Source organism: Geotrypetes seraphini, chromosome 1, assembly GCF_902459505.1.
Source record: "Geotrypetes seraphini chromosome 1, aGeoSer1.1, whole genome shotgun sequence".
Classification (NCBI taxonomy): Eukaryota; Metazoa; Chordata; class Amphibia; order Gymnophiona; family Dermophiidae; genus Geotrypetes; species Geotrypetes seraphini.
This window is the reverse complement of record NC_047084.1, coordinates 75,125,273-75,143,351: the sequence shown is the minus strand read 5'-3', so window position 1 is coordinate 75,143,351 and position 18,079 is coordinate 75,125,273. Positions and strand designations below refer to the sequence as shown.

The following is an 18,079-nucleotide window of genomic DNA, read 5'->3' as shown; positions in this document are numbered from 1 at the left end:
TTCGTTTATGTTTAACATTTTTGCAATGCACTGTTAATATTTGAAAATTAATAAAGATTAAAAAAAAAAGCATTTGGTATTACTCTTTATGGTATTTCTGACACCTTGCTGAGGGACCAAAGCCCAGCTTCAGCAGCAGCGGGAGATGACTTAACTGTCGAATTAACAGCTGCGACCCCTGTTTCTGCTTCTATTCCTCTGCTAGCTGTTCTACTTGCTTAGGAGCACTGGTTCATCTGTCTTAATATTAGCCCCAGTGTTTCCACAGGCCTATTGAGAGCTGTAGAGTGATGGAGCATGCCTAAAAGGTCCCAGCAGTAATGGACCACAGATGAATCAGGAAACATATAAAGGAGAGTTGAATCAGGTTTGCATGTGGTACAAGTTATTTTTTTTGTAGAGATTGAAATGAATTGGAATGTTTTAGGTTTTTTAAATTTATTTGATCATTCGCTTTTATATCTGATTATATTTGCATTGTATATTGAACTGCAGTATATGTTAACCACATTAAACTACTTTTGCGTTGTACGTTGTACGAGATATACACTGCTATACTCTCTAATTCGCTGTATGTAAAACTTCTCTTGATTGTATTTATAGTTTCTTTACTGTAAACTGCTATACTCTCTAATTCGCTGTATGTAAAACTTCTCTTGATTGTATTTATAGTTTCTTTACTGTAAACTGCTATACTCTCTAATTCGCTGTATGTAAAACTTCTCTTGATTGTATTTATAGTTTCTTTACTGTAAACTGCTATACTCTCTAATTCGCTGAATGTAAAACTTCTCTTGATTGTATTTATAGTTTTGTTTATTGTAAACCGCCTAGAAGTCGCAAGATTACAGGCGGTATATAAAAATAAAGTTATTATTATTATTATTATTATTAAAGTAGGATATAAATCCAGTAAACAATACTTCCTGAGAAATGACAGAAAAGATATCTTACCTGATACTGTTTTGCACACTTCGAGTGTTACTGCTGTGGGTAAGTTCTGGACAAATGTACAGATCTCCTGATACGACATCCCACCAACTGGAGTACCATTAATAGATAAAATCTCATCTCCCACAGCCAATTTTCCCATAGATTCCTAACAAAGTTATAATCAGTTAACATTGCATTCCCAAATACTTCTTCACAGGAGCAAAGTGCAAGACAATACTGAAAGCAAAAGAAGCATACAATACAAACAGCAACTTTTTGTAAATTATAATATAAATCATGGGCTCCTTTTACAAAGGTGTGCTAGCGTTTTTAATGCACGCACCGGATTAGCGCGCGCTACCCGAAAAACTATCACCTGCTCAAGAGGAGGCAGTAGCGGATAGCACATGCAGCAATTTAGCACACGCTATTCTACGCATTAAAGCCCTAACACACCTTTGTAAAAGGAGCCCCAAGTGTCATAATCCTTGATGTTTTATTTTTGTTTGCATATTTTATTATTTTTATGTGCCCGATTGCTTCATCTGAGGTTTTCCTAATTTTTCTACCTATCTTGTACCCTCTTCTCAAAACTTTATTATGAAACCAGCTCCTTAATTGTATAATGTAACCAGCTCAATTGTAACTTTTTTCCTGGAAATGTCCAGTTATCTTCTGATGTAATCCGCTTAGAACTGCAAGGTACAGGCGGAATAGAAGTCAGTAATGTAATGCAATGTAATGTATATGTTGGAGGAGTGTGTGGCGCGGTGGTTGAAGCTACAACTTCAGCACCCTGGGGTTGTGGGTTCAAATCCTGCACTGCTCCTTGTGACCCTGGGCAAGTCACTTAATCCTCCATAGCCCCAGGTACATTAGATAGATTGTGAGCCCACCAGGACAGATAGGGAAAATGCTTGAGTACCTGATTGTAAAACCGCTTAGATAACTTTGATAGGCAGTATATAAAATCCTAATAAACTTGAAACTTGACTGTTACTTGCTAGACTTTTAGATATACATATAGTGCATGAAAGTAAATTTTGTATATTTTATCAATACATTAAAGTTAGAGGAAATCATTTGTCAAGTTTTATGAAAAGTTAGATGACCTTACACATGTGTGAAAGGAAGCATAATAGGGTAACAGGGGGAATAATTGGGAAGAAACAGCCATAGATCCTGCCTGAACAATTTTATTAGGATTCTTCAGAATGCTAGAAGATGGGGTATACGGTTATTTGTTAGAAACCGGCAAAAGAGAGGCTTGAGTAGACCAGAATTACTGTCACATATTCCACTTAAGGCCAAACCAGATGTGGCTTCGACTGTTGAAAAAGACCTCAGTAGCTGGATATCAACCAGTCAGAAGCAGTTGAAACACATGAATGACAAGTGTAGAAGATGTGTTTGTTGGTCTTAAGAAGACATAATAAATTCCAAATAAATAATATATTCCACTGGAGTCTGCTGTTAGGCTATTTTTGTTTCTTATTTCTGGTAATGATTTGGAGGAAAAAAGAAGCAACAATATTGTGCTAACATGATAAACATGCTAGGTGATATAGAAGAAATGAATAACATTTGACAAACTGGAAAAACAATGAGGGGCAGGGAAGCTGGGCAGTAGCATGAAAAAGGAAGGAGGAACTTGAAACTCCAAAACTGCAGAATGAGCAACCATTTTGCTAAGCATTGAAGAGTTCCAAGCCCCTTCTGAGGGGCTTGGAAACATCCATAGACATAATTCCCTGGAAGCTGTGCTGATTGATGGGTGCCAGGATCCAAGACATTATACAGAGATTGCAAATAGAGAATGACATGGGGGAAAAATATGTCCCCTTCTCCGCCCCATCAGAGCTGATGTCGGAGGGAAGCCTTCCGGGTCAGCCAGGAATTCCAGTTACCTCAGCAGTCCTCCTTCCAGATGGGCTGCTCCTTCCTGCCTTCAGCGGCACTTGTTTGCAGGGATGCATGCAGCAGTTCTTGCATGCCAAATGTGGCTGACCCAGAAGCCATCTCTCAGAGAAATGGCTTCTGGGTCAGTCAGCCACATACGACATGCAAGAGCCCCTGCACACGTCCCTGCATCACCAGCTTGTGTACGTCTAACAATGTTTGTTCTTGGTGGTTTCACACCTGACACGCCAACATCCATCCGTTCAATGGAATTCAAAATGTGACTCGTTGGAAAAGGCAACCCTCTGCCAGTTGGTGCAAGTCCAATGTTGGTACTCCAGTGCAAACTGCAGCCGTTTTTTGTGATGAACCCTTGTGAGCATGGGTGCAGTCACCAGCTCTGTTTTTTCTTTCCCACATGCATCACTTTGCACTTGCTCACATTAAAAGTCATCTGCCGTTTTGATGACCAGTCTTCTAAGGTCCTCGTGCAATTTTTCACAGTCCTCTTGTGACTTAAAAACTTTGTGTCATCAGCAAATTTAATTATCTCACTACTTATTCCTATCTCCAGATCATTGATGTGTTAAAAAGCAGCGGTCCCAGCACAGACCCCTGGGCAACCCTACAATTTACCCTTCTCCATTGAGAATATTGACCATTTAAACCTACTCTCTGTTTTCTGTCTTTCAACCAGTTCTTAATCCATAATAGGACATTATCTCCTATCCCATGACTTTCTAATTTCCTCAGAAGTCTTTCATGAGGTAGTTTGTCAAATGCCTTTTGAAAATCCTGATGCACAATATGAACCGGATCACCTTTATGCATATGTTCATTCACCCATTCAAAGAAATGTAGTAGATTAGTGAGGCAAGATTTCCCTTGACTAAATCCACGTTGACTTTGTCTCATTAATCCATGCTTATGCATATGTTCTGTCATTTATTCTTTACTAGCTGATGCCCCGGCGTTGCACGGGTATTTAATTATAGCAATAACACTGTAAATGGATTCAAATAAAGATACTTTATAGTGGTGAATGAAATTATTTTTTTTACAGCTTAATAAAAAGTACAATATTCAAATTATAATGTGAAATATTTGACAAAATGAATACAATACAACTAACGCAAAACGTGATTATAAACAACATTTTTAGTTTCACCTCCAGGAGCAAGAACATATAAATTGTTGGGTGAACCCACCCTTGAGCAAGCAACATAGAGTTGTGGGCCGAGAGACCCCAGAACATATCACCCCAGGTAGTGAGGGATCTGCATACCAAGTTTCGTTCAAATCGGTCAAGCCGGTTTTGAATTACTGTGAGAATGGCAGCTTTTTACATTTTTTCCATTGACATGAATGGGTGAAATGTGATTTTCTGTTTGTAGCTCCGCCCACATGTGCAGGTGGGCCGCAAGACCCCCAGAACATATCACCCCAGGTAGTGAGGGATCAGCATACCAAGTTTCGTTCAAATCGGTCAAGCCGTTTTTGAATTACTGTGAGACTGGCAGCTTTTTACATTTTTTCCATTGACATTAATGGGTGAAATCTGATTTTCTGTTTGTAGCTCCGCCCACGTGTGCAGGTGGTCCGCGAGACCCCCAGAACATATCACCCCAGGTAGTGAGAGATCTGCATACCAAGTTTCGTTAAAATCGGTCAAGCCGGTTTTGAATTACTGTGAGAATGGCAGCTTTTTACATTTTTTCCATTGACATGAATGGGTGAAATGTGATTTTCTGTTTGTAGCTCCGCCCACATGTGCAGGTGGGCTGCGAGACCCCCAGAACATATCACCCCAGGTAGTGAGGGATCTGCATACCAAGTGTCGTTCAAATCGGTCAAGCCGTTTTTGAATTACTGTGAGAATGGCAGCTTTTTACATTTTTTCCATTGACATGAATGGGTGAAATGTGATTTTCTGTTGGTAGCTCCACCCACGTGTGCAGGTGGGACGCGAGACCCCCAGAACATATCACCCCTGGTAGTGAGGGATCTGCATACCAAGTTACATTCAAACCGGTCAAGCCGTTTTTGAATTACAGTGAGAATGGCAGCTTTGTACATTTTTTCCATTGACATGAATGGGTGAAATCTGATTTACTGTTTGTAGCTCCGCCCACGTGTGCAGGTGGGCCGCGAGACCCCCAGAACATATCATCCCAGGTAGTGAGGGATCTGCATACCAAGTTTCGTTCAAATCGGTGAAGCCGTTTTTGCGTGATCGCGGCACACACACACACACACACATACACACATACACACATACATACCTCCAATTTTATATATATAGATAACTAGCTGATGCCCCGGCGTTGCACGGGTATTTAAATATAGCAATAATACTGTAAATGGATTCAAATAAAGATACTTTATAGTGATGAATGAAATTATTGTTTTACAGCTTAATAAAAAGTACAATATTCAAATTATAATGTGAAATATTTGACAAAATGAATACAATACAACTAACGCAAAACGTGATTATAAACAACATTTTTAGTTTCACCTCCAGGAGCAAGAACATATAAATTGTTGGGTGAACCCACCCTTGAGCAAGCAACATAGAGTTGTGGGCTGAGAGACCCCCAGAACATATCACCCCAGGTAGTGAGGGATCTGCATACCAAGTTTCGTTCAAATCGGTCAAGCCGTTTTTGAATTACTGTGAGAATGGCAGCTTTTTACATTTTTTCCATTGACATGAATGGGTGATATCTGATTTGCTGTTTGTAGCTCCGCCCACGTGTGCAGGTGGGCCGCGAGACCCCCAGAACATAGCAGCCCAGGTAGTGAGGGACCTGCATACAAAGTTTCGTTCAAATCGGTCAAGCCGTTTTTGAATTACAGTGAGAATGGCAGCTTTTTACATTTTTTCCATTGACATTAATGGGTGAAATCTGATTTTCTGTTTGTAGCTCCGCCCACGTGTGCAGGTGGTCCGCGAGACCCCCAGAACATATCACCCCAGGTAGTGAGAGATCTGCATACCAAGTTTCGTTAAAATCGGTCAAGCCGGTTTTGAATTACTGTGAGAATGGCAGCTTTTTACATTTTTTCCATTGACATGAATGGGTGAAATGTGATTTTCTGTTTGTAGCTCCGCCCACATGTGCAGGTGGGCCGCGAGACCCCCAGAACATATCACCCCAGGTAGTGAGGGATCTGCATACCAAGTTTCGTTCAAATCGGTCAAGCCGTTTTTGAATTACTGTGAGAATGGCAGCTTTTTACATTTTTTCCATTGACATGAATGGGTGAAATCTGATTTTATGTTTGTAGCTCCGCCCACGTGTGCAGGTGGGCCACGAGACCCCCAGAACATATCATCCCAGGTAGTGAGGGATCTGCATACCAAGTTTCGTTCAAATCGGTCAAGCCGTTTTTGAGTGATCGCGGCACATACACACACACATACATACACACATACATACCTCCGATTTTATATATATAGATAATCTCCACTATTTTGCTTAGCACCTACATCAGACTCAGTCTATAATTTCCCGGATAACCTCTGGAACCTTTTTTAAAAATTGGTTACATTGGCTACCCTCCAATCTCCCGGTATCATGCTGGATTTAAAAATAAATTACAAACAATAGCTTTGCAAGTTCATTTTTCAATTCTATCAGAACTCTGGGATGTATATCATCCAGTCCATGCGATTTGCTACTGTTCATTTTGTCAAACTGACCCATTACATCTTCCAGTATTACAGAGATTTATTTCAGTTTCTCTGGCTCATCAGCATTGAATACCATTTCTGGCACTGGTATCTCCCCTACATCTTCCTCGATAAAGACCGAAACAGAGAGTTCATTTAATCTCTTTGCTATGGCCTTGTCTTCCCTGAAGTCCCTTTTACCCTTTGGTTGTCTAGCAGTCCAACTAATTCTTTTCTCGGCTTCTTGCTTTTAATATACTTTAAAAACTTTTATTATGTGTTTTTACTTCCAGTGCAATCTTCTTTTCAAGGTGTCTCTTTGCTTTCCTTATCAGCACCTTGCATTTGACTTGCCATTCCTTGTGCTGTTTACAATTATTTTCAGTCAGATCCTTCTTCCACTTTCTGAAGGATTCTCTTTTAGCCTAATAGTTTCCTTCACCTCATTTGTTAACTAAGCAGGCTGCCATTTGGTTTTCCTTCCTCCTTTTTTAATACATAGAATATATCTGGTCTTGATGCCCATGATGGTATTTTTGAAAAACATCCATGCCTGATGTAAATTTTTGACCTTTGCAGCTGCTCCTGTAAGTTTCTTATTCACCATTCTCCTCATGTTATCATAGTCTCCTTTTTTAAAAGTTAAATGCTATTGTATTAGATTTCCTGTGTGAACTTATTCCATGGATTATATCAAATCTGATCATGTTATGATCACTGCTATCAAGTGGCCCCAGCACTATTACCTCCCATACCAGTTCATGCGCTGCACTAAGAATTAGGTCTAGAATTGCTTTGCCTCTTTTTGGTTCATGAATTATCTGCTCCATAAAGCAGTCCTTGATTTCATTAAGGAATTTTATCTCCTTGGCATGCCCTGTTACATTTACCAAGTCAATATTGGGGTAGCTGAAATCAGCTGTTTACTGCTTGATGGGCTTCTCGTATTGAATGAGGCGTTTTTCTCCACTACTGTATGGTATGTTGGTAATCTTGCCCCTCGGCAGAAGGAGATAAAGTATTTCTTATGTTTGGGTAGTTGAAATCACCCATTATTACTGTGTTATCCAGTTAGTTAGTCTCCCTAATTTCAGATAACATTTCAGCATCTGTCTGTTCAGCCTGGTTAGGCAGATAGTAGTACACTCATATTACTCCTATTCCTTCCACCTTTGCTTGATCTGCAATTCATTAATTAGTACAGGGGTAGACAACTTTTATACACAGAGAGCTGTATGAATGTCACTGCTATCCCTAGCGGTCCACAACATTATGTAATATCAGAACTGGAAATACACAGAGATTCACAGACCCTTATGATAAGTAAAATTTAACTAAAAGTGATTGAAACAAACTTCAAGAGTGGCTATTCTGAAAATATTTGGGAAGTACTGTATTTAAAATGGCCAAAACTTTTCCCCTGGTCTTGTGGGGACACATAAAATTCAAGGGCAGACCACATTCGGTTCTGTGCAGGGTGTCGTCTGCTGAATTAATAGTTGCCCATTTTCACTTTTAAACATGTGAATTTGGTTAAATTTTTGATTTCATAGATTTCTTTAAAAACAGTCCTTGAACTTCCAAATTTATTTACATCTTCAGTTTGTTTTCAGAGATAGTTTTAGTATCGGCTTTTATCTCTTCCAGCCAATTTCTAGAAACCCCAATTTAGTTCTTTCACAAGTGCTTTGTTGCTGTTCTTTTTTGTCTTTCGTCTTCTCTGCTATTTCCACCATTTTATCAAATAACCTTTTGGACTTCTTTGACATTCTGTTCTTGACTATATTCTTCTGATTTGTCTTTAGCAATATCCTTTATTTCTGTCCATAGTTCTTCTGGTTTTCTATTGAGGGGTGACATGATCGAGACATTCAAGTATCTCACGGGCTGCATCGAGGTGGAAGAAGATATCTTCTTTTTCAAGGGTCCCGCGGCAACAAGGGGGCATCCGTGGAAAATCAGGGGCGGGAAACTGCACGGGGACACCAGGAAATTCTTTTTCACTGAAAGGGTGGTTGATCGCTGGAATAGTCTTCCACTTCAGGTTATTGAGGCCAGCAGCGTGCTTGATTTTAAGGCCAAATGGGATAGACACGTGGGATCTATTCACAGAGAAAGGTAGGGGAGGGTCATTGGGGTGGGCAGAATAGATGGGCCATGACCCTTATCTGCCGTCTATTTCTATGTTTCTATTGCTTAACAAATGCTCACCAAGGAAGTGTTGAAAGCAGAACCACAGAAAATGGACACAAATAAAACTGAAAGTAAGCTAGATCTTGAAAATTTATGAGGAGCTAGTTAAATTAAATATAGACAAAGCAATGGGGACAGATGTGAACACCTATTAAAGGAACCTGGGGAATTCTGGCAGCTCTGCCATCTTGTTCACACATAAATACCTCAAAAGGCAATTTCAGCTATCTTCTTTGCACCGGCAAATAAAAAGGGGGAATTCCTTGAAACAGCCTGTAGCAAAACATAGACCTATGTCGGAAAATGTACCCCTTGGCTGTGTTCTGCATTCCAACTAAGATAAGTACCTAATGTTGGAAAGCTTTTAAAAGAATTTATTTAAATATAAAATAGCACTTTTGAGCACTTTGAATCCAAAAGGAGACTGATGACGATTTGCGTGTGTATAGTCTGCGTGTAGTTGAACTATACTACACGTAGCAACACCGCCAAGGTCTCAAAGAAGATAGCTGAAATTGCCTTTTGAGGTATTTATGTGTAAACAAGTTGATATTTGTTTAACCTCAAAATAAATTGATGAAAGTCTTTATGCCTATATACTGACGTACTAATGCCATCTGGCATTTCTAATGTTTCTGTAGGGTCAGAAGTAGTTCTTAAGAACTGGAGATAAGACACAAAAGGAAAAGTAAGCAGAAAGTGAGGAACTACAGGCCAGTTAGTTGACTATGGTAGTGAGCAATTTAATGGAATCATTCCTAAAACAGAGGATATCATAGTTTCAGGGATCCTTTGGATTATAGGATCTCAGGCAATGTTGTTTTACTAGAAGTAGATCTGGTTAGACAAACCTAATTAATTTCTTTGATTGCGTGACTAGAGAACTGGATCAGAAAAGAGCATGAGAAATGGTGTGCTTGGATTTCAGCAAGGTTTTTGACAGGATTCTGTGTTGGAGACATAAATAAAGTAAGGCCCAGATTCTAGAAACGGTACTGTAAGGTGGCAGTAGGTGCCCTACCACTGCCTAATTGCTTTAATCGGTTGTAATTGGTGTGGTAGTTGCCTGATCAAATCCTCATTTTAAAAAACAGCACCAAAATCACTTCTAAGCATGGTGCCTAAGGTCAAAGTAGGCATGATTAGGGGTGGAAATGACCTTAGGCACCATTAGCCATGATTCTCAGTCAAACATAGGCACCAGTAATGTAGGCCTTTAAAACCCTGGCCTACATTACCGGCACCTAAGTTTTTCTATAGTCGTGATTCTGTTAATGCTGCTCAAGCGTGATTGACATGCAAACAGCACCATTTTTTTTAGCTTCTGCTTGATGTAGGCACCATTTATAGAATCTGGCCCCAATTGTTCTAGGTTTAAGGGTTAGGTGCACCAATACAAGGGTGGGGTTGCATACATCTAGCAGCGCTATAGAAATGATAAGCAGTAGTAAGCCCACCTTTTCAAGTCTTATTTTAACCCCCACTATCTTGAATAGTACCCATGCCTGATAAATTTCCTAATCCCTACTTGTCCTGTTTGCTTGATTAGATTGTAAGCTCTACTAATCAGGGACTGACTCTTGAATGTTTTAATGTACAGCATTGTGTACATCTAGCAGCAGTATAGAAATGATAAGCAGCAGTACTGCTTTAGGGAGAGGATGGATAGTAGATGGCATGGTTAGGCAAACTAGATAGGCCATAAGGTTTGATTTACTTTCAGTTTTCTCTGTTTTTCTAAAACAACAACAATGCATTATTTCTATAGTGTTACCAGGTGAATGCTCAGGTAAGCTCAGAAGAGTTTACAATCTAATTATGACAAACACACAGGTGTGGTATGCAGGGTATGCCTGCTAGGAGTGCCCCTAAGATAGCAGAGCCAGTTGAGGCTGTTAGAGACATTCCAAGCTATGAGAAAAACAGAAAATCCTGACTCTGGTGTTTTCTCCAGAAGCACCAGAGGGAGCAAGAGAGCAGATGGATCTGAAGTGCAATTCACATGGAACTGAAAGTGCACTTCTCCTTCCGTATTCACAGTTTCCGTATCTGCAGATTCGCTTATTCGCGACTTTTCGGATGCAGACTCTACCCCCCAAAATTATATCATCACTAAAGTTCTTTTTCCTTTTACTGTACCGATAAAAAAGTTTATCGCTTATTATTCACTCTGAAAATCGCTGCTTCCATGCTTTCTCCCACAAATTTTCTGCTTCCATGCTTCCCAGTGTGCACTGAGAAAAACGCTGCTTCCCAGCATCGATACAGAGAAAGGCTTCTTCCCATCATGCTTGCCTAATCCAAGCCCAGAAATCGCTGCTTGCTGCTCCAAGCCCAGAAATCGCTGTTTGCTTAATCCAAGCCCAGAAATCACTGCTTGCTTCTCCTTCAGGAACAGATCAGGAATCCCACCATGGCTACAAAGCGCAAGAGTTCAAGTGGTACCAATAGTGCTCCCAAAAGGGAAAAAAAGTGAAAACCTTACAAGAAAAGGTAGAATTACTGGATATGCTTCAGAGACTAAAGTCATCCTCCACTGTTACTCGACATTATGGCATAAATGAGTCAACTGTTAGGTACATAAAAAAGAATGAAAAACAAATCCATGAAGCTGTTGCGGCAGCGGCATCAGCAGCTGCAAAGACATTACATGTTGTGCGAGATGCCAATCTCTCTCGTACGAAAGCTGCAACATTTCTGTGGGTGCAGGATTGTTACAAAAAGAGAATCCCGCTAGACTCTGTGATGATAAGAGCAAAGGCTAAATCTTTATATGAATACTTGAAGAACAGAGAAGGTGAAATGTCGCAATCCACTGACTTTCTGGCCAGTAAAGGGTGGTTTGATAAATTCCATCACAGGTATGGCCTGCGAAATGTGACAGCGACAGGAGAAGCAGCATCTGTCAACCAAGAGGCAGCTAGAGAGTTTCCTTCTACCTTTAAGGCAATTATTGAAGAGAAGGGATATCAACCTGAGTAGGTATTCAAAGGTGATGAAACTGCTCTCTTTTGGAAGAAAATGCCACAGAGGACTTTCATTAGAAAAGAGGATAAGCGAGCACTAGGTTTCAAGGCTGCAAGGGATAGATTAACCATGCTCCTTTGTGTAAATGTAGTAGGCCATATGATAAAGCCAACCCTGATTTATAAAGCCGCAAACCCCTGAGCCTTGAAGGGAAAAGATAAGTTCCAGATGCCTGTTTACTGGATGAGCAACAAGAAAGCTTGGACAACCAGAGCTCTGTTCCTAGAGTGGTTTCATCATTGTTTTGTGCCAGAAGTAAGAAAATACCTGGCCAATAAAGGAATTGAATTCCAGGTTCTGTTGGTATTGGACAATGCCCCTGGCTACCCAGACACACATGAGTTCCACATTGAGGGTGTTGAGATCGTCTACTTGCCCCCCAACACAACATCTATCATCCAGCCTCTCGACCAGGGGATAATAAGCACCTTCAAAGCACACTAAACATGGTATTCATTAGAGAGGATTGTCCACGCTATGGATGAAGACCCCAACGTTGATAATTGTAACTATTGTAATGTCATCTGCGTAGATGAAGAATTTGAGCTTGAAACTTTGCAGGAGGTTCGCCAAGGAGACGAGATAGACGTTAAACAGGGTGGGGGACAGGGGGGAGCCCTGAGGAACTCCACAGGAGTTGTCCCAATTGTAGGAGAAAGAGTCGTTCTTAAACACCCTGTATGATCTATTTCTTAGGAACCCGTGGAACCAGTTGAGAACCTGGCCAGAGATGCCGATGTGTGCAAGGCAGTCCAGGAGAATAGTGTGGTCGACTAGGTCGAAAGCACTGCTAAGGTCAAGTTGCAAGATCAGGGCACTGGAGCCATGGCTGAAGAGTGAGTGCAGGTGATCGAGTAGAGAGGCTATGATGGTTTCGGTGCTGTGGTCAGAACAAAAGCCCAATTGGTTGTCGTGTATGATATTGAATTTTTCCAGATATGTAGCGAGTTCGGCATTTACCACCCCTTCTGCTATTTTGGAGTGATCATGATGTGGCCTTGCTCTACTGGGAAATTTCCTGTGGATAGTAAAAAGTTGACCCACGCCAACACATTGGCTTTGAAGTGGATCGGGGCAGTTTTCATGACATTTGGGTGGATGTGTCCAGTCTGCAGTAGGAGTTGTTATATTTATTGTAGTATTTGCTAAAGGTTTGCCAGTCTATGGTTGTGAAATGGTTCCAACTTAGGTCAGTTCTGGACCCTAGGGCAGATTTGGATATGGCGGTGTCATGTAGAATTGGAAAGTACCCGTGGGGATTGGCCGGGGCAGTTATTGATGATCTTAATTTTTGTATCTTGGAGTTGAAGAAATCTGCTAGGGTATTAGCAGTTAGTGTGGATTCTTCCCGGATGTCAGTGAGTGTCTCGAGGTTGTAGAGGTCGTTGACCAGTTTAAAAAGGTTTCTACTGTTAATTGAAACGTTTCCAATTTTTTGGGCGTAGAAATTTTTACGTTTTTCTTTGGTGAGATTTTTGTAGTTTTTTTTAATTTTGATCTCCAAGCAACTCTGTGCTCTTGAGTACCAGATTTAGTCCATAGTCTTTCTGATTTTCTTAAGTCCCTCTTTACCAGTAGCAGCTCAGCATCAAACCATCCCTCTAGATTTGTGGTTCTAATTCTGTGGTTCTAATTTTTATGGGGGCTATTTTGTTTAGAATGTTGGTGCTGTCTTTAGTCCAGGAGGTCATAATTTGATCCGTTTCTACGTTTTGTTTTGCGATATTCTCATAGTGGGACCAGAATTCTACTGGGTCGATCTTACCTCTAGAAGTGTGAGTTTTGTTATTTCTTGTTTTGTTGTTTTTTTGCTGGCAATCAATAGTGAAGTTACATAGTCTGTGGTCAGACCATAGGGAGTCTGTCCAGTTATCTTGTTTCCAGCAAAATTTGGGGTTGGTTGGTTCTTTGAAGGAGAATGCCACCAGGTCTAACTGATGACCTCTTTGAAAAAACTTCTATGCCCATAAAATTGGTAACATTTCAAACAATAGTAGCAGCCTTTTTAAACTGGTAAATGATTTATACAATATCGAAACATTCACCGGCACTCCCGAGGAACCTACTTTAACCGCAAACAGCATGGATGATTTCTTCAATTCAAAAATTGAGATCTTCTCTAAACCCCCCCAGCCAAGCCCCACTGGTGTTACCCCATTCTGCAAGACTCTGTCGATGCCAGAACCGATCTTTATTGGAACAAATTTCCAACCGTCGACTGGCAAACTTTTTGCAAATGCTACAATAAGTATGTTAATTCCTACTGCAAATTGGACACCTGCCCTCCAAACGTCATGAAATCTGCCCCTATCAAGTTTAAGGTCAAGATGACATGGGTAAACTTTCTTCTATCCTCAGGGAAATTCCCCGTCGAGCAAGGCCACATTATGATTACTCAAATCATAAAAAATGCTAAAGAACCATCCAACATTGCCTCTAACTTAAGACCCATCGCCAATATCCTTCTGGTAACCAAAATATCTGAAGGAGTGGTAAACACCCAACTCACTACATATCTGGAGAAACACATCTTATACAACAACCAATCCGGCTTCCGATCAGGACACAATACCGAAACAATTATAGCCTCGCTGTTTGATTACCTCCACCTTCTCTTCAGCCAAGGATCAAGTGCTCTGATATTGCAACTAGATCTGAGTAGTGCATTTGATTTGGTTGACCATGCTATTCTGCTGGAATGTTTGACATCTATTGCAATCTCAGACCACGTTCTCAATTGGTTCCATGGGTTTCTGGGAAATAGATCTTATAAGCTGTTTAAGGTTGATATCATCTCTTACGGTTGGGACAACCACTGTGGGGTCCCACAGGGCTCCCCTTTGTCCCCCACCCTTTTCAACATCTACCTCGCCTCCCTAGGAAACCTCTTACAGAGTCTAGGGCTCAAATTCTTCATCTACGCGGACGATATCACCATTGTCATGCCGCTATCCTGCTTTACATCAGAGCTGCTAAATTCTTTATCATCTATTCTAAATCAGATCGAACTTTAGATGTCAGCGTTTCGTTTAAAGTTAAATCCAGAAAAAACTAAATTCTTCTTAGCAGTCCCAAATGACAAAATCAAGGAAACCACGCTACATGTGAATGGGCTGGACTACTGTATTGAGCAATCCTTAAAAACACTAGGCGTCACTTTAGATAAGCATCTCACCTTGGAGAAACACTCCGACCTGGTATTCAAGAAAAGTATCTCGGTGCTCTGGAAACTCCGCACCATAAAAAAATACTTTGATGACGCCTCCTTCCGTCTGCTGGTACAATCTTCTATTCTGAGTGTCCTGGACTATTGTAATATCATATACTTAGGCGCCTTCAAGAAAATCACTAGGAAGCTGAGGTTGGTCCAAAATACTGCCATCCGTCTCATCTTTGGCTTGAAGAAATGGGAACACATAACCCCTTTCTACCACAAGCTGCATTGGCTGCCATTCAAATCCAGAGTTCTATTTAAGTTCTCGTGCATCTGCTATAAAACAGTATTTGGTATGTCGCTGGATTATCTTTACCCTCACTTCAACCTGAGCCACAACAACAAGAGCTCCCTGTTCGCTTTTCCCTCACTAAAATCGTGCCACCTGAAAAGATTCTTCGAAAGAACCTTCTCCTTTCAAGCGGCTAAACTAAATTCATGACTCGCCCAAACTATACTTGATGCCTCTTCATATCTCAATTTTAGAAAGCAAATTAAAACTCAGCTATTCAACAGACCGAATCCTAACCATACCACATGACCTACCCCTCTCACACTTCTAAGACTGTGGCTCCCTCCTTACGGTTTGCATACTTTTTTCTTATAGGCTCTCTCCTTATGGCATGTATACAGTTCTCCTTCTCTTAAACTGTATGCACGTACTTATTGTATCTATTACATGTATTTTGCTGCATGTACTTACTGCTGCATGTACTACGGCATGCACTTATACATGTCCTTATTCCTTGTACTTATTGTACTCTATTCTCTTTGTACATGTTGCATGTATTTGTTTTGCTCCCTTTACTTAAATTGTAGATGTATAACCAGCATGTTACTGTTCATAATTGCTTTGCTCGTTTTGTTGTCAACTGCACTGTTTGTACTGAATCTATCTGTTGTGAACCGCCTAGAACTCCCTGGGTATGGCGGTATACAAAATAAAAATTATTATTATTATTAAATTATTATTATTATTGAAGTAGCCTATTTGGGAGATAAGTAACCAAAAATCTGGTATTTCTGGTTGGTCTATTTGCTCTAGGTGATATCCCCACATAGTAAGTTGTATGGACTTGCTAATGAGTTGGTTAATAAAAATTCAGCAAAATCCTCCTTGGCTAGGTTCCATTTTTTTGGTGGGACGTAAAACAAAATAGTTGTTAGAGAGGCGGTTACGGATTTTGAAGTAAGTGAGAGTGATAATATCTCTAAGTTGGGAGAGGATTTGGAATTAAATAAAGCGTAATTTAAGTGGTCTCTGAAGATTATTGCTAATCCTCCTCCCCTTCCCCAGGTTCTGGCTAGAGATAGAATCTTGAAACCTGGGGGAAGACAGTCTTTGATGATAATATCATTGTCTGATAGCAGCCAGGTTTCTGTGAGTAGAATAAAGTCAGGGTTAATTTCATTCAGCCAATCCTTGATCAGTATGGATTTGTTCCTCATCGATCTTATGTTTAGGTAGAAACCTTGTAGGTTCTGGTGGGTGGCGTGGTCAGTTGGAAAGTAATGGGAGTAGGCTAGTTTTTTTAGTGCGAGACTTGGTTGAACTGTGGGGGGGGGAGGGCATTGGAGTTGGGATTGGGAATGGACCTGCCTCTAAGTAGTCGTATGGTTTATGGGGTGTGAATGTTGGGAATTTGGACTTAACCACGCGGTATAGGGAGTAGTGAACTGGGATTGGAGCAGGATATAGTGAGTTGGCTGTGCAGATTCTGATGCTGATAAGATAGAGTAGGAGCAGTAGTGCGCATTGATGAGAGTTTGGCAGGCCATGGCGCAGGGCTCTTGGGGGGGGGGGTAATCTAGCAGTTTACAAGACTTATCAGGCTATTAGACCTGTCTGCCTGTACAATTCTGGCTATACAATGTTTGTCTGGCTATATAATACATGTGCTTTGGAAGACTACATAGATTATTTATCAGACTTTGTGATACTTATCCGACTGGTCTGTTGGGTCCAGTTCTGCAGTGCAGGGTGTCCAGACTTGTCAAGTCCATTCTGTGAGGTCTGGTGCTGCCGTGGAAGTTGGCCAAGGCCCAGGTTTTCCGCTGGAGGTATCCAGTCTGTGTCAGGTCCAGTCTATGGGGTCTAGTCCTATTGTGGAAATTGGCCGCTGCCACTGAGGTCAAAGGATCTGGGATTTGGTTTTCAGACTCCTGATCAAGAGCCTAACGCTTTCACGCAGACGCCTCACGCAGATGCTTCGCAAAGGCGTGTGCTAAGGCGCACGCGCCTTTGTCGTGCGCCTTTGTCGGCACGCCGAATGGCAGCACACCGTTGGTGTGACTGCTTTTAAGATCGGGGTCTCCTGCTGGTTCAAGAGGGGGGCAGAGCAGTGCTTCCACGCTCCTCTCCTCTGTGCGGGGGGCCAAAGAAAAAGGGCTGCGCTCCGCTGGTGTGACTGCTTTTAAGGTCGGGGTCTCCTGCTGGTTCGGGAGGGGGGCGGAGCAGTGCTCCCACGCTCCTCTCCTCTGTGCGGGGGCCGAAGAAAAAATCCTTATCCTCTTCGTCTCCTCCTCCTGCAAAACTTGTACAGGACGATGAGGATGAAGACACTGCCTGAGTGCAACCCCCCACATTATAGAGAAAATGGAACTTTCCCCCCCCCCAAATTGGAAAAGTTCCATTTTCTCTATAATGGAGGGTTCCAACCCCACAGACCTCCCCAACAGCAGTGCGAACACTATACAGTAAAGTGGGGGGGGGGTTCACCACTCACACCCCGGTTCGGAGCTCTTTAAAACTAAGTTTTCCCGTGGCACGCTTCTTTCTTGCGCTGAATTGTCAGCGCTCGATTGTCGGTGCACTGGTGTCTCGCGCGCGACTAACTATGAACCCTACATTGTATTGAACTTTTTGTTTGCACTGAGAATATGACTGTACAGGTATTGTATAATAAAAATTTGAGAATTTCAATAGTAGTAATAGTGGCTTATTTAAAAAAACGTGAATAACAGTAGAAAAGTTATTCGTGGTTTCAATAATAAAAATGAAGGCTTTTTCTAAAAACCGCAAACAACATTAAAAAAGTTATTTGTGGTTTTTCCATATTCGCACCTATGGTCTGCCCGCATCCACCGTGAATACAGAAGGATAAGTGTAAATAGTTTTAATCAGGAAGCAGGCAGCT

At 41.2% G+C, this 18,079-nt stretch overlaps 1 protein-coding gene across 7 annotated transcripts in view; it reads right to left on the bottom strand.

The window, feature by feature from the left end:
• The window catches only part of PDZD2 (PDZ domain containing 2), a 487,038-nt gene that overhangs the window by 45,004 nt on the left and 423,955 nt on the right, over window positions 1-18,079 (bottom strand). For all 7 annotated transcript variants that reach the window (XM_033933443.1, XM_033933453.1, XM_033933424.1 and 4 more), the window contains one exon: window positions 955-1,099. In XM_033933443.1, the coding sequence (XP_033789334.1) occupies window positions 955-1,099 (145 nt within the window). The remainder of the gene's footprint in view (window positions 1-954; window positions 1,100-18,079) is intronic.